This window comes from Zonotrichia leucophrys, chromosome 1 (assembly GCF_028769735.1).
Source record: "Zonotrichia leucophrys gambelii isolate GWCS_2022_RI chromosome 1, RI_Zleu_2.0, whole genome shotgun sequence".
NCBI lineage: Eukaryota > Metazoa > Chordata > Aves > Passeriformes > Passerellidae > Zonotrichia > Zonotrichia leucophrys.
The window spans coordinates 114,720,055-114,746,571 of record NC_088169.1 but is presented as its reverse complement, the minus strand read 5'-3'; the positions used below and the strand labels follow the sequence as shown (position 1 = coordinate 114,746,571).

The following is a 26,517-nucleotide window of genomic DNA, read 5'->3' as shown; positions in this document are numbered from 1 at the left end:
TTATCCTCCCTAAATTGCCTTAGAAAGCCACATTTTTAATGTCTGACAATAAAATCATCATCTTGAAAGGCAAACAAATTTTATTCACCATGCTGCTTAAAAGAGCTTAGCTTTATGATGTTTATGAGAATGTAAAGACTATCTAGGAAGTTTATCCAGAATTCTGCTATAAATATGAATATGGAAGACCAGGGAAGGAAGTTAATACAGCTGTGCAGTCACATGTATTCTCTGAAAAGGTAAAGATTTTCATCTTCATCTTAAATTATTACATTTTTTGTTTGTTTTTCATACTATAAATGATTTCATTATCATGGCTCTGTCTTTCACTCAGGTTTGCCATGGGAATGGTTTTGTGTATCATTCTCATTTTCCTTTTGGCTATCCTGACTCTACACGGAGATAGCAAAATAAAACACTTGTATCTGATGCATGTATGCCACTTTAGCAAGAGAAAACAACAACAAAAATACTCTGAAAAGCCAATCCTTCACAGAATTAGTTGCACTTGCTCTAGGTCAAGAAGTATGAAAAGGATTTGAAATGGTTTTATTGAAAAAGTCTACTTAAGAACCTCCTGAATATTTCTGCTTAAGCGAAGGGCTTAAATAAAGCCTTAAAAAAAGAGAAGCAAAGAAAAATATGCATATTTAATATGCAAGAATCAGTTCTTTCTGGAAACTAGACATTGCATGCTGGATGGAAATAAGATTTAGCAGATTATGAGTGTGGCTTTTTTTCCCCTTTTGCTCCTGGCCAAGAATGCATCCCCCAACCCTGACGCTTGTCTCATCTCTGACAGATGAAGATTCAGACTCAAATATGAAGTCTCACTTCAAACAGGTTTTTAAAATACAAGAAAGGTTGTTTTTAAATGCAACATGCACTTCTAAATTAAATATTAGGTGTGCATAGCCTGGCTAATGTAAACTTTCAGAGGAGCAATCTTTATTATTCATTCATAGGAGCACAGCATAAATTTTACTACAGTAGGAAAATATTTAAATATGCAACACAGATATATGAAGACAGCAAATAGATGTCTCTCATTGTTAGCATGGGCAGAAAAGGTAAAAGTATGTTATTAGAAATATCTTGAAGCAAACAGAGATGTAAAATAAACTTCTAAAGCTTAGGAAATGATGTAAATTTGAGTCTGCTCTCATTCCAAAGTGCACAACTTAATGCCATTATCGTGTATAAATTTAAACTATTTTCAAAATGTGAGCCTAAGGCAAATGCATATGGAAGAGTCAAGAGTTGTTGAGTGTAATGAAGAAACTACTTTTAAGAAGCAAATTATTCAGGCAAACTGTTGAAACACTGTTGCTTTACAGACCCTGAACATTATCAGAATTGGTTGTAATTTCCTGTGTCTTTCATTTTTAACACAAACCCTAATGATTTGTGTCAAAGTCATGAGAGGTATAAACATGAATTTTTTCAGACTGATCATTTATGATGAATGTCTTCCTTTACTAAACTTAACAAAAATCACTACTTTTACCATGAATGCAACAGAAATCATAATTTCACTTATCATGCACTGGAAACACCAGAGTTTCCTTTGGTTTTGTGTTGATCTTGTTTTATCTAGTTTGATTGGCTGGTTTTGTTTTTTAATGAAATATCTTTCAGAAATGCTTAGGTAAACTTTGAAAACAGAAGTTTCTTGGTGTAACTCTGAACATTTTCCTGAGCTGGTCAATTAACATTTGTTGTGGAAGTTTCCAATTCACTAATTCAGTTCATATCTGAAATACCTTTTTCCCTACTCTGACTAGAATGTTCAATGGTGATCCTTTCCACTGTGTATCATTCATTGTGAGAGGTTCCAGATAACTGAAATGTGCTTAATTACCTTAACATGGTTCTTAGGCAAGTGTGGAGATAGCACCAAAGAGGTTATTTGACATTCTAGTTAAAATCACCAAAGTCAATAAATACACATTTCCTTCTTGGGGGTTTTATCATGTTCTGAATGCCCTTCACAGCTACTGACTGCAAAAATAACAAACAAAATCAGGGCACATTTCTTATCTCAGTGCTCTGTGCCTGTCAATTTCTTTGTAATGACTATTTTACATATTTCTCCACAAATGCCCCTTTCACAAATTGAAATAAACTATTATTATTAAATATAAAATTGTTGAAGCACTTGGGTGTTGCACTTTAGTGACTACAAGTGAAATCAGAAATCTGCTGAAAATGCATGTCATGGACAAATTGCTAATGGTTATAAATAATGGTGCACTCTACAATGAAAGAAACTATTACAGAAGCTGAAAGACCGCACTGGTAAGTAAATTGAGGGAAAAAATATAGCATTGATTAACCTTTCCCCTTCTCATTCAAACTAGAATTTAATTTTGTTCTCCTGATATTGTGCAAGTTAGAGGAATGTATCTGAAAATACATGCATTGGCTGACTCATTAGGCTAATTCTGGTGTATGAGAGATGAAAATAAATGCCACCAGGTTGACTTTTGCTACCTTAAGAAAAATGAGTGGCTATCCAAATTCTCCAGCAGAAAAACAACATATCTGTTAAAAAATTTATAATCATTTAAAAAAACATTCAGGAAATAAATCAAGACTGTTTGAAAAGCCACTTCTCTCCTATGAATACTGTATAGTAATCAGGCATATGTGCAAAAAACCATCAGCTACAAGTAGTGTAGCTGTACAGAGGTGACCAGCAGATGAAAATCTGTGATTAACACCTATGTTGCACAAAGACCTTGGCTCTAAACTCTTAATTCTGGCAGACCTCAATGAGTCTGAGAACTGAGATGCAGAATTTCTCTCTTGTGGTTTTCTTTCCAATTGAAAATGCTTATTTATATACACACTGCTATAAATATGCATACATATTCATATCACAAACACGCTGAATATTGTTTACATAATGCTGAATTCCTTTAAAAATGTATTGTTTAAATGTATTATCATGCATCTCGAGCTTTTTTTAAAAATTGTACTCTTTGCTGTCTTCCCATCACCTTCAGTATGGCTGTTTACAGACTGTCCCTAGTCAGTTACCAAGATGTTGATATTTCCCTTCAAATTTTTCCCAAAAGCAGCATCAGCAATGCTGACAACAGTAGTGTTGGGTGGAACTCTCAGTGCAGATGTAGATGTCCAGTAAACAAATGCCATAAAATTCTTTTTATTGTCATCCATGAAAATGTCATGTTCTTTCTTTCATGTGGGCTGGAGCTTTGGCAATGTCTGATGGAGGGTTTTGTCAATGTTTTATAACTGGCTTTTATTATTTATGGAGCTTCTATTCCAATAATCAGCCACTTAGAAGAGCTGTTCCTTTATATTTATAATCTATTAAAAAAAACAGTTTGGAAGATTGTTCAAAGGGGCTTCATAATTTCATTATGAAAAGAGGCCTTCTTGACTTTAAAGTCACAAATGACAATCTTGTCTGTAGAGATTTGAGACTCAGGGGGGAAAAAGGAAAGTTGACTTTTGATTAGGGTGAATGTTGGATGCTGCTTTGGGAATCAATTTAGGATGAATGAACAGGGAACTCCCCTGCCACACAAGTGAGGATCCTGAAACTCCACTGGCACCAGCCACAAGGATTAATCTTGATAAACTGACCTGGTAGTGTTACTGAGACACAGAATGTCAGCCAGATGAGGCTCTTAACCACTTACACCATCTCCACAGTGATTATTATACTTCATGCCTTTAATTCATGGTGATACAGTCATGTTTATATTCCTGGAAGAGACACTGAAATCCTTGCAGGTATTCATCAATTCCCACAGCAATGAGTAAAAGAGGTTCCTCTTTCTACAGACTGTCTCCACTGAACTATAAATATGTCTGAGGAAGCCACCTGTACTAGAAATATACCTTAACTTAGTTAGAAAAAGGAATGATATTAAACACTTCCAAACACTGGCAAGATTTTACCATGAGATTAGGAAACATGGCCTAGCATGTATCTGCCAATGGCTCACATGAAATAAGATGTATTAGACAACAGAATCCTGACAGATTTGCACTTTTGGGGTCTGACTGAAACTCTCGGCTGCCAACACGAGACAGACACAGAAAAATGAGACAAGTGTTTAGTGCAGTGGTAGGGCTGTGCCCTCAGAGTGAAGCCGCTCGTGCTCAGATTCTGCCAGCAGGTCTTTGATGTCACAGAGACCAGAGTCACCCACAAACTGCAGAACTGAGCAAGGAGAAGACTTTCCAGGATGCAGAAAGGGAATTTCTCCAGTGTAAATTCTCCACCACTTGGGATATGTTTCATACTCCCACTCCTTGTAGTGTAAAGTTAAAGCCCCCTCTGTTCTAAAGGAATAGAAAGTATGAACGCACAGTGAGGGAAAGCATACACGGACTGCTATTTGGAAATAGGGACTACTGTTTTAAGGTCTGTTTTGCTTAATTATTCATTATTTACTACTTTAATTATGCATGAAAAACCTCCAGTGCTACTGAATTTTCTTTAGGCAATGCAGACACTATGGAATGCTGAGAAAGTTATATATTGAGATGTCTCTTCCCTCCATTACTCATAAGAGAAATATAAATTACAACTTGGGACATAATTCTCTGCTTCTTCACACAATGGTTTAAAGTTGATTGAGCACAATTACTTTGTACTCAGCATATTTACTGCTGTATAAAACTTTCTCTCTCTCATAAAGAAAAGGCATCCAGGCACTTTTCTGAACAATAGCATTGTTAAACATTTTTTGATGAGGCTTTTTGTGAAAACATGTTTTATCTTTCAGTTGTTTACAAATCACTTTAGCAGTGATTTGGGAAAGTGCTTTAATATGTACTAATGTTCCTTCTTGAGCAAGAACTCTGCTTAAGTGCTTTTCTGAGCAGAACCCTGTTTATCTGTCCATTTATCTGAGTTTAAAGTGAGAATTTATTCTGGTATCTCAAAACACTTTGGAACAAAGACTGAAGGGTAGCATATAGATCACTTCCCTCATCTCTCCATCTGCAACATCTGTAAATCCTAACTCACCCTGCCCTATCCTTGTTTGCCACACTGGCTGGACAAGACACAGCACATGCTGTGATTGTACAGGACCATATTTCTTCGTGGTGCATGACAGAAAATGTGGCCACAGAAATCTTGTTTCCTAATGAAGCCAAGGGTTAAAAAACAAACCCATTGATGAGTCCTTGTATAAAATTAAAGGAAAATATAACCAATATTACCAAGTGAATTTTACAAGCCTTACTCATATTAATGTTAGTAAATTTTTTAGTATCTGATCAGGCCTGGTAATGCTTTAGACATCAAATTACAGAGAGGTTTGAGGGATGCATATTGCAAAGCCTTTTTTCAAGTGTTACTTTCCTTCAGTCTGCTCCTTGTCACTGTTAAAACTGAGTACCACTCTTAATTTTGTTGATACTTACAACTGCATGAGGAGGCAGTTAAGATTTTAATATTAGTTGTGGTAGGGCTCTGTGCATAAAAATCAGCTTTAATGACTTCTGAATTAGTTCACTTCTCCTGTCAGCAAATATTCCCCCTCTTGGATGCTCTCAGACTACTCTCTTCACTAATGTGGCAGAATACAATTCTTCAGTTCCTGTGGATGCCCACACAACTCTGCACTGAATTACATTATTCAGCAACATTGCTCTCCAAAAACAGAGAAAAACCCCTGAAGACCAAGCTAATAATTTTGCCTGCTTAATGACCAATCTGTTAATTTCACACAATCCAGTCAAAAGAAAAGGCCACTAGAGGGAAGTAAATCCAATATGCTCAAAGAAAATAAAACAAAATTTAAAAAAACACTACTTTAAATGATTGTAGCTAACAGAATGGTTTGGACTTACAACAGCAGAAGATTCTTAACAAAGATATGACAACTGAATAAAACAATTAACGTATTTATAAGAGGTCTTGCACTATATGCAATGTGCATACCAAAACCATTAAAACAGTATGTAGGAAAAGACTGCATATTAAAAGGTAGTATCAACATGGGATAAATATGTTGTGTGGGCAGAATTTATTGCACACCTGTATCTTTCACATTATACACATATCAAATGCAAAAAAATGGATTTAAACCAAAATCTTTGGAGTTCTGGTAAAGCGGTTCTTGTAAAAACAAATATATTTTTGTTGTCATGTCATATGTTTAATCTTGGATCTTTGTTTCCTATGAATATGTGCACAAACCTACAATATATCATGCAATAACTACCACCCATTTCATCAGCATAAAGATTATAAGGAAATACTACCAGCAGTGAGCTTATAATAAAATCTCTGCTATGTTCCAAAGCTTTAGTTCTACAGCTTGCTTTTCTGAGGTTGGATACCCTAGCTTTTTCTATATGCCTTATTTATGACTAAAATTAACTTTAAAATGTCCATTTTCTCTCCATACTTTCCATCAACAAAAACTCCATGAATTTTCTCCCATGTTTCATACAGCACTGCATTTCTTCCCTGTCCTTTTAAATATATAGTCACCGTGCTTAGTTTTATACAACTACACAGCCTGTAAGCCTACAGAAATGTTTTTTCTTTTTAACTACATTTTATAAATTACTCCATTTCATTAGTACAGTGCTTTCTCACCCAAAGCTGTCTTTTTATATCGAGATAAACTGACAGATACTCTGAAAATCTGGTTTTAAATCCTCTGAAGCCTTTCCAATAGCATTTTTAGTAATGTAAGAATTATTAAAGGGAATGCAAACAGTCTAGAGTTTACTGTCAGTGCGTCAAAAACTATCAAAGCATTGGTCTTTTCCCTGTTTTGAATAAACCACAGAGAAAATCTATATCCTTAAACCAGGGACAGACAACAGCAAAAGACATTATTTTTTAAAATCCTACCACTTAAACGCACATCACAAGCTGTGTTCACACAGCTGTTACCCACTTTAAAAATGAACTTTATTTCAGGTGACCTCCACCTGGACAAGCTTAGTGACTGTGTTTAATACCATGGAGCACAATATCCAAAAGGAAGTTTACACAGGGGAAGTTTCTGGCACCTCACTTTCTCCCTTAGTGAAAAAGGGAAATAGAGATGCAGGTTTCCAACATGATACATTGTCTCAGTGCTTCAGGCAATTGTCAATGCAAGGCCTATATATCATTAGGCATCTTATATAATTAGCTCTTCTGTTACCATCGTGGACAGTGAGCAAGTGGGTTTTGTGCTTTTTCAAATCAATTTTCATGAATATTATTAGTATTACCATCACTGTCATTATTATCATCATCATCACAGCAAGCTGTTCATTTTTGTATGCCCAAAGGCAAACGAGTCATTACTTACTCATCGACAAAACTACTCATCCCAGACACACAGGTAAGCAGATTTTTGCTAGGCTGATCAGTGAAAGAACCCAGGGCCTTCCCTACAAGTGGAACATAACAGGATGCTCCTGAACATTTGCACTTTTACTTAGCACAAACATATCATCAAATGTGTTCTACTCCAAACAGCAGTTCTGCCAGCTCAGTTCCTGCTCTACATTAAACACTTCAGCTGCAGTTGCAATGTCACTGCACAGCAGGTGAAAAACATTTCTGGAACAAATGTCAGCAAGGGATAATTCTGAAATAACCTTCTTGTCTACAGTTACACAAGCCAAAAGAGAGCAGTGCTATATGGATTGCATTGTTGCTAACCTATGATGCTGTCTCCTGGCACAGTAAGTATTTCTAAAGAAGAAAAAGTTGCAGAAGTAAACAAAAAATACAGAGCTCTTTTAGTTTCCCATGTTCCTCACAAAGATTCACCTTGGACATGAATTCAAACTGAAATGGGGGCAAGAAAAAGCTCAAAACAACAATGCAAAGTTTAAATAAGAGAATAAAAAAGAATCTATTAGGATAGCTTGCCTGAGGAAATGGCTCATACAGATGCACAAGTATCTTACAGTGAGGTAAGCTGTATTATCTTTGCTATGAAACACAGATACTAAAGAAAGTGAGTTCACTTTCACTCTGCCTTCGAATTGTGGAGCTGTAATGGATAACCTGTGGTGTTTTACTCTTGCAAAACTGAAGTTGCAAAAGCACCAGACAGACTCCAGTGCTGAAGAACCACTGACACAGCTCTCTTAGATGGATAAAGCCTGCACTTAATTTCAAACAGAAAAGTATGGGTTTGTGCCCTGTGTAATGGGGTCAAGGGCCACCTGCCAAAAGCATTTAATGCCCTCATCAGCAGAAGCTGCAAGTCCTCACGGAAGGCACTTGAAAGCATTCAGCAATCCGCAAAACCCCCTAATGACCAACCCAGGCTTCCGAGAAACGCGGGATCCCCCCGCGAGCGCCCCGGCGGCAGGGACACGGCGACACCCCCGCAGCGCTGCTGGCACTCACCGTCCTGGTCCGTGGTGACCGTGATGGCCGTGAACTGCTTGGGCGAGAAGCTGAGCTCCGAGACGCCGTTGGTGGCCTCGATCTCGAAGGTGTAGTTGACGTGGGACACGAAGTCGAGCACGGTGACGGAGGAGTTGGTGAGGCCCGTGTGCCGCGGGACGAAGCGGATGCCGCCGCCGCACACCTCGCACTGGCTGGCGTCAGAGCCGCACTTCTTGCACACCACGCTGTAGGTGAGGTCCTTCCTGCCCCCCGTGTCGCTCGGGGGGCTCCACTCCAGCATCAGAGCTGTCTCGTTGATGTTGAAAACCACATTCCTCGGGGCAGAGGGTGGCCCTGCAGAAAAGGAGGGGAAAGCCTGTTAAGCCAGTGTTATCTACTTCTGCCTCAAGGCAATTATTTGCAAATAAGAGCTACATTTCAGTGACAGATTTAATGAAAAAATTAAAAGTTGTCTACATACAATCCTTGAAAAAAAACAAACAATAAATTTGTGCTTTCATAAAAAGCTGAGTAATCAAAATAACTTAGAATTAATTCAGAAAGTGTGGCATTCGTGTATTCTCTGAAAAATCCTTTCGCCCAGGATTTTTCTCCTGGAAGATGAGAAGCCTCAGAGAAAAAGGAAAACAATAATTATCTCATTTGCTTCTCCTCTGTTTTGCTCATGTGGAATGTGTTTGGAGACTGTTTCCCAACACGTGATTCACTGGATTCTGGGCTAAGTTGTTTTCACTCATTGGCCAATCAGGGCCAAGCTGTGTCGAGACTCTGGAAAGAGTCACAAGTTTTCATTATTATAATTTTTAGCATTCTGTAAGTATCCTTTCTGTATTCTTTAGTATAGTTTAGTTTATTATTCTTTAATATTATATAATATTGTAAAATAATAAATTAGCCTTCTGAGAACACAGAGTCAGATTCATCTTTCCTTCCTTCGTCTGGGGGCAACGGAAATACAATAAGAAAGAGTTTAAGAAAACACAAAAATTACTTGGGAAAATCAAACCTAGACTACATAACCCAAATTTTCAATAAATGGCTCTTGCTGCTGTGGGATACTGAGGGAGAGCTCTAACCACAAAATTTATATCCTTATTTTATGTCTAGTAAGGTAGGCTGTTCTGAGACTTAAAATCTTTGATGAGACAAATTGAGTAATAAATAAATAACAGCTCTGGAATAAAGACAAGAGGTAAAATTGTTTGTATTAGTTTTGCACTGACAGATATTTCTTTCTATCCTTCGCTGCTTATCCCCAGGGATTTCTTTGATGCTGCTCATTAACAGGGTTAGCTGGCAACAGGCCAAGAATATTAGGCATAAGAAACAGTTTACAAGTTTTCTTTCTTCCCCACCTGGCATCTCGTCAGGATCAGGATAACAGTGAAGACATCAACTTTTCAACTTAAGGTCTAAAAGGATGATCAGGAAGCAAGAGAAAAGAGAAAAGTTTATGAGGAGGAATGTAAAGACAACAAGCAGGTGTTAGAGCTGTCTGCACTGCCAGAGAACCGCAAGGGACCCACTTCCAATTTCCCACTCTTCACATAAGTCATGAACTGTTCAACAAGTTTTAAGCTGCTTGCTGACTTATTGTGTAGGATCACATGGAAATCATCTGAGCCTTTATACATACATATAAAATAAATATATAGAGTGATCTAGTGATCGCCCCCTGCACTGAGCACTGGTGTGGCACCTCGAGTCCTGTGTCCAGTTCTGGGCTCCTCACATAAAGAAAGGCATTGAGGGGCTGGAGAACGTCCAGAGAAGGGCAATGGAGCTGGAGAAGAGTCTGGAGCACAAGACTGATGAGGAGCAGCTGAGGGAGCTGGGGGTGTTCAGCCTGGAGAAAAGGAGGCTCAGGAATGACCTTATGCTCCCCAAAACTCCTGACAGGAGGGTGCAGCCAGATGGGGGTTGGTCTCTTTTCTCAGGCAAAAAGTGACAGAGAAAGGGAAATGGCCTCAGGCTGTGCCAGGGGAGAGGTTCAGGGTGGACATCAGGAAGCATTTCTTCACAGAAAGGGTAACCAGGCATTAGAATTTACTGCCCTCAAAGGCAGTGAAACCAAATTCCCTGGAGGTGTTCAAGAAACCACAAGATGTGATGTGTAGTGCTGTGGTCTGGTTTACAAGGCGGTGATTGATCTAAGGTTGGACTCGGTGATCTTGGAAGTCTTTCCAACCTTAATGACCCTATAATTCTATGATTCCCTATTAGGTTCCACAGTCTAACAGAAGAACTTTACCACCTAATTATTTTTTAGATTGGTATTAATGAAGGGGTGACAGAAACGTATAAATTGTTACAGGATATCTGAATAATCTCAATTTCTTATTGTATTGCTCTTCTTCCGCTTAACATGTTTCAAGCAAGCGCTTACTGATGTATGATTTTCAAAACCAATTTGGATGTGATCCCATACTAAGAATTATTACAAGAAACATGGACTTGGAAAAATGTGAGGCCTTATACTCCCAGTGTTGATATATGTGAGGTAACCGTGGTAAACCCAACTGCTGACCTCTGGGATTTTTGGGCTGAATGAGTTGAATAAGCATTATATTCCAAGCTCTCAATAAAATCACAGTGCTTCACCAATGGCTAGCAGAACTTGGAAAACTTTCAGCTTACTTTGCAGCTTTTGATGATTTATAAAACTGCCAACAGGACTTAGGCACAACGTTTTGATTGAGACACTGGTAAAATTTTGAGTGAGCTTTTTCTTATTTCAGAGTTTCTTAAGCAGACTGAAAGGCTACAAGAAACATTTGCAAATGACACCGGATAATTTTTACACAGAGTTTAACATTCATAATTTTTAAGTGATGCCTTTTATTTGTTTATGTGGCATAAGCATGGGTATAAAACCTGGAATGCTTGTAAATAAAAAGCTGCTATTGTGTGGGAGCGCTAATGTGAATAATAAACATTAAGCTTTTCTGTGAACTGTAATTCAGCCACTTTTTCATTTCTGGTGTTTACTTGCAACTTGTAATAAGAGAGTAATTAACTCAGCTCTGAAATAAATGATGAGTTACCTGCTGGATTTCAAGCACTTGATATTTAAAATAGATGGAAGTGTTACACTGCTTGCATTTTTTTAGCGGATAAGAAAGTTTAAGATCTTTTGAATGGATGAGCATTTATTAATATATTTATCTGTCCAGAGTTTATGGTTAATAGCTCACCTATCTTCCCACAAAATCACTATGAGGATTGACAGTTCTAGATACTCTAGGAAACTGTCTTGAGATTGGAATTGGATTGGAAGCTGAAACCAGCACTCATTACTTCAGCTTCAGTTCTTACTCTTTATGTTCAGAAGACAGGAATAGTTATGTTTCCTCTAAAACCATGCTGTGAGAATTAAATCTTAACAAATTCCCATTGTTAAAACCATGGAGGAGTTTTAGGAATATGGAGGATGAGCAGTAATTGCACTTCCATATGTGCATAACTTTAAGTAGATGAGTAATCCCCTTGAAATAATTGGTAATATTAATGCACGTAAAACTAAGCAGCTGTGTAATTGCTTGAAGGATTGGAGTCAGTGTTCTAAAACTGGCTTAAATTTAATCTTACATAAACTACAGATAATATGACAACAGGTCATCATAGCTCAAGTTTTTTTGATATTATTTCATCAATTTTGGCTGGCTCCAACAGGAATGAATATGAATCTGGGGAATAGGAGAGTTTTGTCTGGCTTTGTAGATTTTGATTTTCTATCAGATTTTCCTTGTACTATATGGAATAGCATCTACAGAAGAACCAACACTTTTAAATAAGTATTGGTTCTTTTAAAATAAGAAAGTATTGGTACTTTTAAAATACTTTTTAAAAAAAGATATATTTTCATTTGTACTAGAGAGTGAAGTTCTTGTGGTTTGTGACTTATTTCTCAGTTGTAAGAAAAATCACATATTATTGTGCTTTCACATTTCAGTGAAAAGGAAAACTATCAATTATGTTAGAGGTGTCTTAAAGCATAAGACTGTCCTCTTGCAAATGCAGGAAAAACCCGCAAACACACTTCATACTCAAGGCCCCTCATGCCAATTTGCATGAGGATTAAATAGCTTTTTAATTGCTGTTAAATTATGCCAGTTAAACTGCGATTTCATGCAAATATTAAGCTGTAATGACATGCAGTGAATCATTTACTAAGATTTAGAACTTGGAACAAAGGGAGACAATTAATTGTAATCCTCAGATTCAGCTAAATTATGTGTCACTGGGCTTTTATGAATGTGGCCTGATTGCTTTGTTATCATTTATAAATTATACAAAGATTATTTGGCACATTGGAAAAAAGCTGGCAGCAATAACCTTTCTGCAGACATCTGTATGCAAAGCTCTTGGGGTTTTCCTTATATTGATTTTTAAGAAAAACAAGTAGATTGGTGAAAATAAGAGATCCTTTCCTCACAGCAAAATTCATGACTTTGAGTTTTATGTGAAAGAATAAAATACACTTCAGATGGATGAGCATTATAAAAACATGCAGCTCTTCTGCTGAGATGGAACTCAGCCAGAGTGTGAGTAATGGCTTTTGCTTCATTTACAAATTACAATGAGGAAGTATTTTGACACTTGCTGTGAAGGAGACTGGCGTGGATGCCTTATGGTGAAGCAGGTCTGCTCTGAAAGCAACAGAGCTGGGTTTGTGCCTCATGCAGTGCTTTGCACCTCATCTCATTTTATGTATTCCCCTCCTCTCTGAAGGCAAAGTGCATCTTCCTGTGTATGGAAGGAAGAGGAGCAAACCCAGCACCAAGTCTGGTGAGGGCAATGCAGTATTCTGCACTCTTTGAGAGCGAAGACTGTCAGGAAAACAAATTGTTACTGTTTAAGTAAGAACTGTCCATTATACACTATTGGACTCTTAAAATTTAACGTCATTTGACTTCTGAAGTTACAGCAGAAGGGCAAAGATTAACCATCATCTTAGGATACTCAGAATCAGCATCTGGCTGTGCCCCTTGAGTTCATAATTGTGTTTTGATATCTATATATGTAGTATAGATAAATAGCGTCACTTGATGTAGAACTACATTTTTCCCTTTTCACTTATTCTTTTCCTGTGAGGCAGGCAGGACAAATGGAAGCCAGTGACTGCAAACCAATATCCCAAGTCTGAGCATAATGTTAAGTTACAAAAAAGTGTGTATATATATAACAAGAGAGGCAGTAAAGACTTCAAGTGTGTTGCCTGATTTTGCTGCTGAAATTCAGTGTTGACTTAAAAATACAGGATATACTTTGTGGCAGAAGTTATTGAACAGAGCATAAGTTTGTCAGGTTCAAATTGTTTAAGCGTAACATTAAAGAGAGGAATTCAGACAACTCAGACAACCAACATAAGCCTGCCTGACCTTGAAAAGATGGATCAATTCATCCAATTACTTTATAGTGGGAAATGTTAGACTTTATGTACAGAGTAATCAGACAGGGGATTAGATATGATGCTATTTGTTGCTCACAGTGTATGCAGAGATTTCTGATAGAGTACTTGCATATGGCAAAGAAATACAATAAGAAGGAAGAGTAGCAGTGAGAGATTGATAAGAAGTGTAAGTCAAATGAAAAGAGCCTAGGAGAAGGAGATTAACAATATATTCTAATGTGATTTTCATTCCTCTTACTGAAATTAGATTTCTATTATGGTGTTCTGCAAAGTGAACACTCTCCTCCATGAAATGCAGCTACATAAAGTAAAAATGGGAGCTGTACAATTTTGTAAAAGCACACAGTTCTTTCAAAGAATTAATCAAAGTGGATTTGAAGCTCATCTAGAAAGAAGTGGATGCCTGTCTTAAATCAAGGTGAGTTCTTTTCCCATAATGCCTCCCTTATCTTAGGGACAAATATAGGTTAGTCAAAAATCACAAAATTATGTATTCTAAAATTAATCAAAAAAACCCTAATGAATTTTCATTATGACAATTGCATAAGAAGGAATAGCTCTCTGTTAAAACAAGGTGATGGTGCAAGAGGTTTAAATTATATCTCATCCTGATTTGTTACATTTTTTCCTTTCTAAAAATTATTTTCTTGTCTTTTTTAGAGCATTTAGTTTTTATTTGATTGTGTGGGGATATTTGTCTTACACTTTTAATTTAAATCTGAGAAGACAGCAGAGCATGTTATATCAGTTTTTTTTCTTTACATGACTCCAGCTTTTTCAAAGTTTTTGGACCAGCAAATTTTCAAGTATATAAAATGCACATTACTGGTAGTGAAAACACCATATTGCTATCTATATTACAACAATTACACCTCCTCCTATTACATCTCAGAATTACAAGTTCAAAAGTCACCAAACTAAGAAACCTGGGTATGTTTATGGTTATCTAGACACTAAGCAGAAATATGCTGTTTGAATTTTGATTTTACAAGTCTCTTTTGATTAACAGGAATGGAATTCTTCACAAGCTCATAGGTTTGTTTTTTTTTTTAAATTCAAAACCAAATAAAGGAGGCAACAGAACTGCCAACACTGGTAATGATCAGACTTACTGGTACATGCCATAGTTGGTGGGTCCTTCTCAGCTCTGAAATAACCCTTCTCACACTGACAGACAGAAGTTGCTTCGATGTGAGTCAAACTGTGTGGAGGGCACTTGGAGCACTTCACATTTCCAGCAAATGCTTTATAGAATCCAGGCCTGCAGGCTGCAAAGTAAGAAGATAGGTTTCATTAATAGAAGAATATTTTGGTCATAAATAAAATCTGTTCCAAGCAGTGATAATGCTGCTGCTTTCCTTTTCCATCTAGATATAGATGCCTTGATGATACAATTCTTGACATTTTTTATTTTGGTATATGGACTTAAAAGTATAAAAAGAATCTGTTCTTGGTATATAACAGGGAATTGTTAAGAAAGATAATTTCCCAATTTTTAGTCAGTCTTCAGTGTTGCTGGAAATTGTCTCTAAATGACTTCACTACTATCACTAAACATTATGTTTTATCTACATGTATTAACCAAACAGAGTGAATATAACTTCTGTATCTGCCAGAGCTGTTAATATGGCTTCCTTACTGACGTAACGGACAACTTGTGATACCTAAAATATTGACCCCCACAAGTCCCTGATGAGACAGGGATGACATCCCCAAATATTTATGGCTGGTCTGACTTGCCTACAGCACCTCAAAAAACCTCTGAGGGCAGGGCCCCATCAGCTGGTCCCTGCTGGCACCAGAGGCTGGAGGATGAGGAAGGGATGAAGGAAGAGATGAAGGAAGGAGATGCTGACACCCTCCAGCACAAACCTTCACAACCTTTCTGATTGGGTTAAAAAAGGAAAAAACCTGGAAAGCAGCCAGCTTTGGGAGAGGGAATGTTGGGATGCTCAGAGTTACTGGGAGCTGGAGTCCCTGCTGTTCCTAACCACAGCACAAAGCTCACAAGCCTTTTTTTGCTGGCCTTTTAAAGCAGAAACAAGTCATTAAAAAAGATCTCTCGGGCCTGCATTCTGAGATGTTATTTTAAAATCATCCTCAGACTTCATCACACGCATTTAAACAGAGATTTCTTTCTTTTCCTGCCAGCTACCACGTTTGCACATGCCAAGAGTGTATTGCAGTTTCTGTCTTCTGGCTTCCCCATATGAAAACATTAAAAATTAAAGAGCAACTCAGACATGTGCAGATTTTACAGGCTCCTTTTCTTCTTAACTCCTCCAGCAGTACAATGGAAACCAGCACTATAAATATGATTTTGAGGTTCCATGTGGCTTTTTCTCACTTTGACATATTCAAGACTATTTTCCTCACACTGCTGCAGGAAATAGGCAGTACCTCCTTTTGTTGTAATAAGATACAAAAAGATTTAAAATTAGGTGTTTCTAAAAAGTACCTCAAAGTATGCATTTAATGGATTCCGTGTCAGTTCATATTAACTGAGTTATTAAAAAGTATCAACTCATAGATAACATATACAGGATCAGTTTTTCTTCTGATTCCGAAGGCCTTTCTTGATATAAATGCAGTTTCAGTAGCAGCTGAATGAAAAGGAGTGAGATGACACTGAAAAAGATAACACTTGATTGCCTCTCACAACCCAAGAGCCAATTTTTCAAATGCAGTTTCAAGAGCTTAATTTTGACCCAGCAATTTCAGCAGTTCTCCTCCCAGTGTGCTGTTCTGACTTTGCTGAATAGACATTAGAGAGGTATCCTGCCCTGCTGTCACTGACTGGGGGAAAAAAAAAAAAAAGGATTTCTGGTGTTAGAGATAAAAGGGGTGGGAACAGCAGGGATTTTCCCCTTGCAGGTAGGCTAGTGGTCTGATGCAATTGTGATTACAGTGAGTGGCAGTTTTGCCCTGATTGGAAAGGCAGCAGCACTGCAGACGTGCTGTGGGCACTGACTCCTCTCAGCTGTGCTGCAAGGAGGAGGGGAGGTAAGGCAAACCTGGGGGAAGGGTGTTGTGCTTCCCTGCTCCCTCCTCATCTTCTCATGCTCAAATCCTGCCCTGATAAATATTAAATCCTTGCTTTATTTCATACGCTACGTTTGTGACTCAAGAGCTGACAATTCAAGATTACCGTTTCATTCAAAGCAAAATGAGTGCTCTTTAAAATCCTTATTACTTCTGCAATTCGTGTCTCTCAGTTCTGAAATCATTCCTTCTTCCCTTCTGTCCCCCAAACAACAAATTATTTTGGATCGAAAGAAACACAGGTCTCTCTTTCAAGAGCAATATTTTGTATAAAATTCAAGAACTCCACTATTTCAAAATAAAGCTCAAGGAGAAGATTTATTTCTAATTAAAACAAAACCTAAATGTTTTATTCTGAAATGGTAGTCTCTATTGTATTTAAAGCAATTAAATAGTCTTCTTTTAAAAGACTTACCGTGTTTTTGACATGGTAAGTCTTTTAAAAGAAAGCTCATACATACTCATGGAAAAGGTAGAGGGGAAAAATAAATGAATTAAGGCAGATCATTTTACTCCTTCTGAAGTTAACTCAAGTATACATCTATCCCTTAAGTCAAGTATGCATCGCATTCTGTGGCAGAGAAGTTACAGGGATACCAGAGAAGCTTTCAATTGAGAGGTTTACAAAGGTATTGACAACACACTCCTCACCCAAATGCAGAATCTCACAATCATGATTATTGATACTTCCAAATAAAAAAACAGCCTTTCATAAACAAGATAAAATACCAGAAGCTGAAAGCCCCAAAATGATCACAAGCTTGGGAAAACTCATCCCTCTGGATAACTCAGAGCATTCATGGTGGAAGGAAATAAACTGTTACTGTCAAAGTCAAGGAATATGCAGCCTCAGTCTGAACTACAGCACTTCAGCTGCTGTACATATCTAAGCTTGGACTCTGATAACAATTATTGTCTTTCAGTGGCAAATTCAACGAAATAATTACTAAATTTACCATTTTCCACAGAAAATCTCCAAATTATCTCTAATGATGATCACTCAAAAAAAAAAAAAAAGTTTGTTTTTTGTTACCACAGAGTATTTTTTCTACCTTCCAAATCACTGAGTGACATCTTGTTTCCCCTAATGTTTTCTACCAGAGGTGACTTTGTGAGTTACTGATTATAGGAACTGTATGAAATTTGACTTTTGTAAAGCCTGGGGAAAGACAGTATATTGTCTTAAAAGTTCAGTAATTAGCAGGGTATCTGAATGAACAATTTAAAGACACTACAGATTTCTCCAATGAAATATGAGCAACTAGGCAGAGAAGCACTAAGAATTTAATTCGCTTAATAAAAGATAACACATCCATAAATGTGCTTCACTGCAGCTTCATCATGATTTGACTGTGAGTTTTGGAAATGACAGAAGTTTTCTAACTAATACAATTTTCCTTGTTTAATGTTGAATAGATGGGATTTAGTTTTGCTTGTTTACTGCATGGCCACCTGAGGGTTTTTTGAATTGCCCAGTCCAGTAAACAAAGCCATGGCTCCATCACTCCAAAACACAGCCGTGGGCTCTCTTGTGCAAGAGCCTTTACTGCTTGAGGCTGCTACAGCCATTAAGTGCTTCCCCAGCCTCAGGGGTGTAAAATACATAGACACAAAACCCAGAAAATAAAAATGCAGCAGTCATCTGACTGGCCACAAAACCTTGTTCCTTAAAATAATCAAAAGCAGCATTTTCACTGCTCTTTGGGAGCACATCACTGTCTAAGATTCCAGTTTTCAGTAGTTTCAATTTCATAACATCTGAATTGACCACTACAGTTTTAGTTGAAGAGGAGTCCAAAGGAAATTTAGGAACAACTTTTAGGCATGTCTGACACTGTTGGTCTGTGGGTGGGAAGGTATTTGTCATGAAAATGGATTTTTTTATAGCTTGCTGAGGACTCATCAATCAAATTAAATCAAAGAAGACACTGTTGTCATTTACAATGAATGGCAGCCATCAGTAGCTGTGGAAGAGGTGTTTTAATCTTTCTGAATCACACAGTTTGTTATGCATTTCCAACTCACATATTTTTTAACCTTGCTTTACTGGATCCCACTAATGCCCTGCGAGACTGGTATCTTTCATATTTGTTATATTCTGAATGATCTCACTTTTGAAGTCCTCTTATCCCTCTTCCATCTGCTCACTTTATAAAAAGGGCAATCCAGTAAGGCCTGTTCCATTCTACCACTGTGCAGAAAGAACTATGATAATACTTTACTCAATTTATATTTTAGTAGAAGTGTCCAGAAAAGAACATGAAAGAGTAACGCAATGAAAGTTGGATGCTCTATATTAAAAAAGGCAGAATACAATCACAAAATCAAGATTAGGATATTACAGGATTAGTACAATAAAGCTATGAGGACAACCTTTGATTTTGAGCACTGTCTGGTTAAATAATCCCATCTTTCTCCCATGATTTTTGTTTCATTCAGGTCATGAATGGACTGTGAGGGGGATTCACTTTGGGTCGTGTTCAAAATGATAGTGGGACTGAGCAGCATGAATTGCTAGAAACCTGAGGAAGAATGCAGTGGAGGAAGGCCAGCTGTCACAGATTATAAATTATCAAACATTCTGGTTAGTACAAATTACAAAAATAAAAGACATCATGGTATTGAGAAAACAAAGATCTAGTTCGATTTAGTTCCTACACAGAGTAAGGACGGGACAAGTGACACCTCTAAAAAAATTAATGACAGAATGAAAAATCTTTGGGGGACAATTGGCTGATTTCCCTTTTTCATTTGCAATAAACTTGATAATCAATATTTGTGGGTGCTATGGTGTACAATTAAATGCATGCGTGCCCATATGCTGCAGCCAGTCTCTTCTCTTGCCAATATCTCTGCTCTCTAATATTTCTGCTCTTAGATCTGGAGAACTGACAGGAGCATTGCTCCAACCCTTGACTTTGGAGAGGAGCAAGGCAGAGGAGACCAAAAGAGGCAGGTATAAGGCTGCTTCTTCAAATATGACTACATAATGACAATAGGTAAATGAAATTAAACCTTCTTCCTCTCTGTGCTCCTTTTATCCCCCTAGTGACTCTTCTGTCATTCCCACATGTCAATATTCTGTGGAGTTTTTTTAATGAAAATTTTTAGAAGAAATGACAAAGGAGATAATCGCCAGCTATCAAACAGTATTTTCAGTTCACATCAGTGCAGTTTTTCTCTGTATAAATCACTAGTTTCAATACAATAACTTGAACAATTATTCAGGTCGCATAGCATGGTTTAATAGTATCTGAGGTTTATCCAAAAAAATACATACAGATAAGATATTAATTATATTAATTTTATCACTGCCTGTCATACCAGGTACAATCCAACAGCTCATCAAAGAGCTGGGAACTGTGCTACACAACCCAGGTAAATCCTCTCTGCACAGACTCATTTTTGTACTACAAAAACAAACAAACAAAACCCTAAACAAAAGAAAAACGAGCATCCTAAACACTAGAAGGGAATTTAAGAATATGATTCTAAATGCATAAGTACTACTCAAAGAAAGAGATGGAAAATGTTTTCAATCCCTATAAAACTTTTTCACTTAATTCTTAGAATCAGGTGAAATATTTTTTTCCAGACTAATAAAGTAAATAAAATTTACTACTACAACAGGTAGATGGCATGTAAGGGTGTTCCACTGAACACAGAATAAGCAAATTAGTGTTCCAAAATAATAAATCAATATGAAATTAGCAAAATAGGCAGCTGAAAAGAGGTTAATTTCATTGAAATATCAAGCACTGAAATCCAGATAAAGACAATATCCATTAAAAAACCCTATTCCTAACAGAGGCTACCCAGTTGCAAAGAAGGGCTGCACCCTTTTCAAAATAACCCTTAAAAATGTTTTATGAAATGTACTCATGAGTCAAAAGAGATTTTTCTTAAGAAAAAGTTGCTTTATTGCAACTTTCAGCAATTTTGTGTGTTTTTATTTCCTTCCTAAAGTCTCACAACAGTGCCAAGTGACAAAAATGGCTGCAAGACTGAGGCGCTTTATCAGTGTTGGAAAAAGAGAGAGAAAACCAACCTTCACTGATTTGTGCTGCTGACTCTGAAGTCCAGTAAATTGGTTGAAGTGGGAACTACAAATACTCAAATGCACTGTTCCACACCCAAATTAGTCTATATCTCTGTTGATATTTTATGGATAGACCCCATAGAAAAATCAATTGCACAATTAAAGAGATTTAATAAACCCTTAAAGGAGACAGTAAAAATACTGTTTGCTACACTGCATAATTTTTAAAGGAGCACCACTGTGTTTTAGGAAGATAGTAAATGAAAGGAATCAGTCAGGCTAATTAGGGCACACAATAGAAATGGCAATCAAGGAACATGACAGCAAAGAAAAAGAAGGGCATTAATTTCCTGCAATATATCAGGGCATACTCTTGGGATCAGGAAGGAAAAGAATGGAAGGAAAAGATCATTACAGCTCCAAGCAGGCATCTCCAGTAATCACCTTTAAACAGAAAAGGAGAAATGTAGCCCTGAGAACACTTCAGGGCAATGCAGAACTTACTCACTGAGTCCTCAAATCTGTCCACAGTAGCTGAGAAAACTCTCTGTTTTAAAGTATAATATCAGTAATACTTTATCTCATTGTTCTTTTTTACTTTTTAATCATTGTTCCATTGCTGAGATTAGCTGGAAGGACTTTTGGGGGGAAGGGATAAGGCAGGAGTGTGTAAGTTTCTCAACACTGTAGTGAATGCAGTTACAAGAAATATCATTTATTGTAACTACAGAAGGAACCTGAGTTTGTTGGAATTTCTCTGTATTATTTCAAGAGGAATTAGTGTCCAACTGCTCTTTTCATAGAAGCTTTCGTGCCCCTGTGTACAGCTGAGGACTGACCTATCAGCAGACACTGCAAACAAGCAACAGACCATACCAAACACTCCTTTCTGCAAGAGGAAAAAATGGTCTGGATAGATCAGATGCATTTTGTGGCTAATTCCTTTGCACATTATCTATCTCCTGTATCTGCTGGTGAGATCAGTTACAGAATCCTCTCCTGGCCTGAACATAATTACCAAATGCTAGAAAAAATCCCTCCCACTATTAGAAAGATTTAAAGGGCCTTTGCACCAGACACATGTACAAAAATTGCTCATCTGTGGAGAGCAGTGTGTCCATCATATTCTATGCTTATTATATATACTATATCAAATGCTATCATAGTTGTCTTTTTCTCCCTCTGTGTCCCTTTTATTGGAGAATAACTCATATTATTATATATCCCATAAACTGTAGTTTCTGTCATCCCTCTCCCCATTTTTCCTCCTTCTTCCCCTTTGTATGTGAAACCTTTCTGTTTTCAGCTCTGAACAGATGATACATAGTAAGTCATGGATTTCTCTTTTTCCTGTGCAGTAACAGCCCCTTGGAATCTGCAGATGCACTTTTTTCTATCCATAACAAATTAATCTGCTAGTCTGGGTTAATTAATTCCTATGATAACCATTACTCAATTTGCTTTGCACGTGGGAATTTTTTGGTAACCGTTTTTTTTTCTGAGGACGCTTCCACTTTTGCACAAAGACCAAAACTTCCAGCCTGAGTGTCGTTGCAATGATGTTTTGTTGGCTGGCTTTGTGTCAGATTGATTTTCTGTGTGAAAATAGTAATTTACCAGAGCTGTTCTCAAATAATTAATGTCACTTGGCTTCATGCCTCCAAAAACACTCAAGGTGTGCGCTGAAATCCTACAAAAGCTCCCCCTGCCATGACTTACTACTGGATAAGCTTTCCAGAGAAGGCAGACCTTGAAGGAATGGAATATCCTTACAGGCAGTTATTAACAATAAAAATCTGAACACCAGTGCAGTCTCCATTTACAAGGTTAGAGTTTCTTGTTATGGCCTTATTATAACACTGCAGTTTTTAATGGCTTAGAATCTAAAACTAAACTTTCTTGGGTTCACTGCTTTCACTATAGCAATTATTTTGACAATAGATCAGCTAAAGTAATCCAGTTTTTTCTACTCTGTGCAATTATTAATGTAATTAGCAAGATTCAATAGCAATGAGAAAACTATCTAATCCCCTTTATAAATACTTTAAATAATCCAATATTTAAAAGGAGAGGCTTAAAATGATGCTTACATTTTTAATTATGGTTACCAAGATTGCACATTCAGGTATAGATTTTGAATGTGGGATTTATTTAAGGCCCTGCTTTATTTGCATGTTCAAGTCAGGAGTTTGGGCATACAGACAAAATTTCTGTAATCATGGGGAATATTTAAATGCCCCAATCCAGACAGGTAATTGTAAAGTTGGGTAATTCATATGCAAAAAATGCTGGAAAATGTTCTTATAAAATCAGGCATTTGGCCTTTGAAATAGAGTCCTTTTGGATGTGTTTGCAGAAAAGCTCACAAGCTTGATTTTTAAAGACACCACACATGATTAGTGACTCCCAGACTATTTCAGTTCTGACTTGCCACTGAAAATAAAGTACTCATGTCTCTGTGAGAAGCAAATACAATTTTCTTTTGTATGATCTCTGAATACCCACAAGCTCACAGGCAAATAAACTTGATTATTAAAATTTATTTTCAAGTCATCTTTTTGTCTTCTACATTACTGTACTCAATTTTATGCCATCTCATTCTATTCTACCATTGTTTTAAGATGTAAGAGTAACACAATGTGGTACTTGTGAATAAAAATTCTGTGATTTATGTCACCAACTAACTCAGTATTCAAATACCTATTTTGCCATGGAACCAACACAGAAAATTCTGTAATTAGTTCATTCAAGTCTTCCTTTTCCTCACATCAGGGTAGGATTACTTGCAGTACTTAGCCCCAGATAACAGCAACTACTTAATTGTATATACACAGGTACAGATGACACACACATTCCTGGGGTTTTGTGTGGGTTGTTTTGGTTTTTAGTTTGTTTGGTTTTTTTCAAAAAGTAAACATTGCCAACTTCTCCCAACCCATCATCACATTCAGACTAATGTGAATTTCAATGTATAGGCAATACCTTTGTAACCCAAGGGAAAGCTCTCACTACTGTCTCGAATATTCATCTACTGGCTTTCTAGGACAGGAATAAATCCTTTTATGATGCAAATCCAATCCCATATAAATAAAGTAAAAATTCAGGAAGGTGCCCTTTAGCTGAACAGGTTTATAATTTGTGTTTCACTGAAGTAGTTATGTGGGATAAATCTTCAATCCTTGTGTCTAGAATATTTCACATGATTGATGACAAGAATCAGAGTTAAGTATTTCCACTGAACACGCTGATATTTCACAGGAATCTCCCAGAGATGAACCATGACGTTAACATGAATTCTCAAATAATCAGGTTGATATGAAAAATGTTCCCTCCAAAAAGACTTCTAGTATTGATAGAGAAATTTGAGCTTAAGGACATGGGTAAATATTACTAGAAAAACATATTAAATCTGCATAAAAGCTGAATATTTCCTAAAAGTGCTAAAGAGGTACAGAGAGGCTTATTTCTAGTTTTCAGCTCTACTGGATGCACACTACAGTTTAAAGTATTTTCCAAATGAAAAAAATAACATTATCCCCATCCTGAAAAACTCCAACCAAAGCCTTAAGCTTAGAGAGGCCAGTGGGACTTATTCAAGATTTTCTAGCAGTTAATTATCCTGACTACAGGTGCCAGGCCCTCACATGCCACAGGCCAGGCGGGGCTGTAGCTCTTTAAATGAGGAGCCAAACACCCCAAAACAGCACCATAAGGTCACTTTACAAGTGATTTTACTTTATTCTTTTTTCCCTGCTTTTTTTCACAGCTGCAAACATACAATCAGAGATTTGGCATGAAACTGACCTCTTAAATACAGACTGTTTAGCTAAAAAGTTATTTTTTTAGAAGTTATTAGCATCACTTTAGTAGGACTGTGTGAATATGCTATCATGCTATTTTTAAGTATGTAAATTCACATGACATTCTGAAAGAAAAATGTTTAAAGTTTTAAACAGGCATATGTGGTTTTAGTAACATTTCAGGGCGATCACACCATTTGACCAATGATTAGACATGTCTGGAATAATCCCTCAATCAAAAGAAAAGTAAAATTCAGAATTAGGATTACACAGTCCACAGAAATGACAACTACTGATGCTGCTTTGCCATTCCCCATCAGATTGTGAATTTAATTCTGTAAAGTTTAACTCCATTTCAGCTTTTAAGTACTTGTTAAGAAACGTTCAGGACAGAGAGCTTTTGAGTTGCTAAATATCTCTGTCCTAGCTGAGGTGTGGACACATGACAGGAATAAAGAGAGCTACAGCTCACTCACTGATCCATGGGCTCTGGTTGTGTCTGAGTCTTCCAGCAGTTGACATTACATTTATTTCACACCTGGGGGTGGCCCATTGCTTGTATGTGGTCAATTTTCACCTTTTTCCTTCACTTACATTCACGTTTCTCATACTGTGAGCAAAATGACTGCGAGACAAAGGTCAGGAGCTACAAATCTGACAGTAAATGAGACACTGGTGCCTTCATTCACTATTTGGAACTGTAAAATTCAGGAATCTGTGTTCCTCTAAAGAGTAACAATGGACTGTACCATCTGGCATCTATTTTATTTTATAGGCCAATTTTTTAATAGAAAACTCAAGCGAGACAAACAGCCACTCTGTTAAACTCAGCTACAATAATGTAACTACACTTGACATGAATATTTTCAAACAATAAAAAGCAACATAGCCACAGGTGTTTAGTTTTAGATAACTAGATACGTGATTTAGAAATATATATATATACAAAGCTACATTAATTTTATTTAGGAATAAAAAAATGTTCCTAGAGATTCAGCCACATGAGAAGTGGCTGAGGGAGCGGGGAGTGTTCAGCCTGGAGAAAAGGAGGCTCAGGGGAGACCTTTTCACTCTCTACAATCCATGAAAGGAGGCTGTAGCAAGGTGGAGATCGGTCTCCCAGGTAAATGTGACAGGAAGATGAATTTGATAACTCAGAGACACCAAAAAAACTGAAATGGAGACCTTTCCATTAGATGAGGTTTAATGCCATTTACGTGGTGCAAGAACTTTTGTTATGAAATGTAACACTGCTTAAAACAGAAAGATTACCTTAGGACAGTAAATAACAATCTTTTTGATTTGTAATTACTACAATGATAAATGTTTCAGGGTTCAACGGAAGCAGAAGCTTAGATCAAAAATGGAAATCGATATTAAATTAATATATCTCACCTCAGTTATTAATTTGCATCTATACATTTCAAACCTATCACAGTTGATAAAGAGGGGCCTGACTAGCAGTCCAATTAAGAAAGGCACAGGACTGGAGCTACAAGTAATTTCATTTAGAGGTATCTTTGGTCTGGGAAAACATATACATCATCTCTGGTATTATTCTTGATATTAGCTCAGGCTGAACACCTATAATAGTTCTAATAATTAGGAATTAATTACACCTTCTCTCCATTCTCATCTCCCTTTTCTCCATCACATATTATAAATTCTGTGCTTGCAGAATGGATCCTAATCAGTCTCTTTATGTTCTTATAGAGAGGCCACACATTCAAGGCCTACAAACATCCAACAAAGAGGCCTGTCAGGTATATTCCCTGCCACTTTTGAGAACAGTTGGAAGAAATCAATGGCTTCAGATACTCTTTTTTACAGAAGGACTTAAGACAGCAATCAAAAGCTGTAA

General features: G+C 37.0%; 1 protein-coding gene across 5 annotated transcripts in view; it reads right to left on the bottom strand.

The window, feature by feature from the left end:
• The window catches only part of EPHA6 (EPH receptor A6), a 603,925-nt gene that overhangs the window by 177,059 nt on the left and 400,349 nt on the right, over nt 1–26,517 (bottom strand). For all 5 annotated transcript variants that reach the window (XR_010442290.1, XM_064728221.1, XM_064728244.1 and 2 more), the window contains 2 exons: nt 14,888–15,043; nt 8,360–8,695 (listed from right to left, as the gene is read on the bottom strand). Coding sequence is in view for 4 of the 5 variants with exons in the window: in XM_064728221.1 (XP_064584291.1) it covers nt 8,360–8,695; nt 14,888–15,043 (492 nt within the window). In the remaining variant the exon portion in view is untranslated. The remainder of the gene's footprint in view (nt 1–8,359; nt 8,696–14,887; nt 15,044–26,517) is intronic.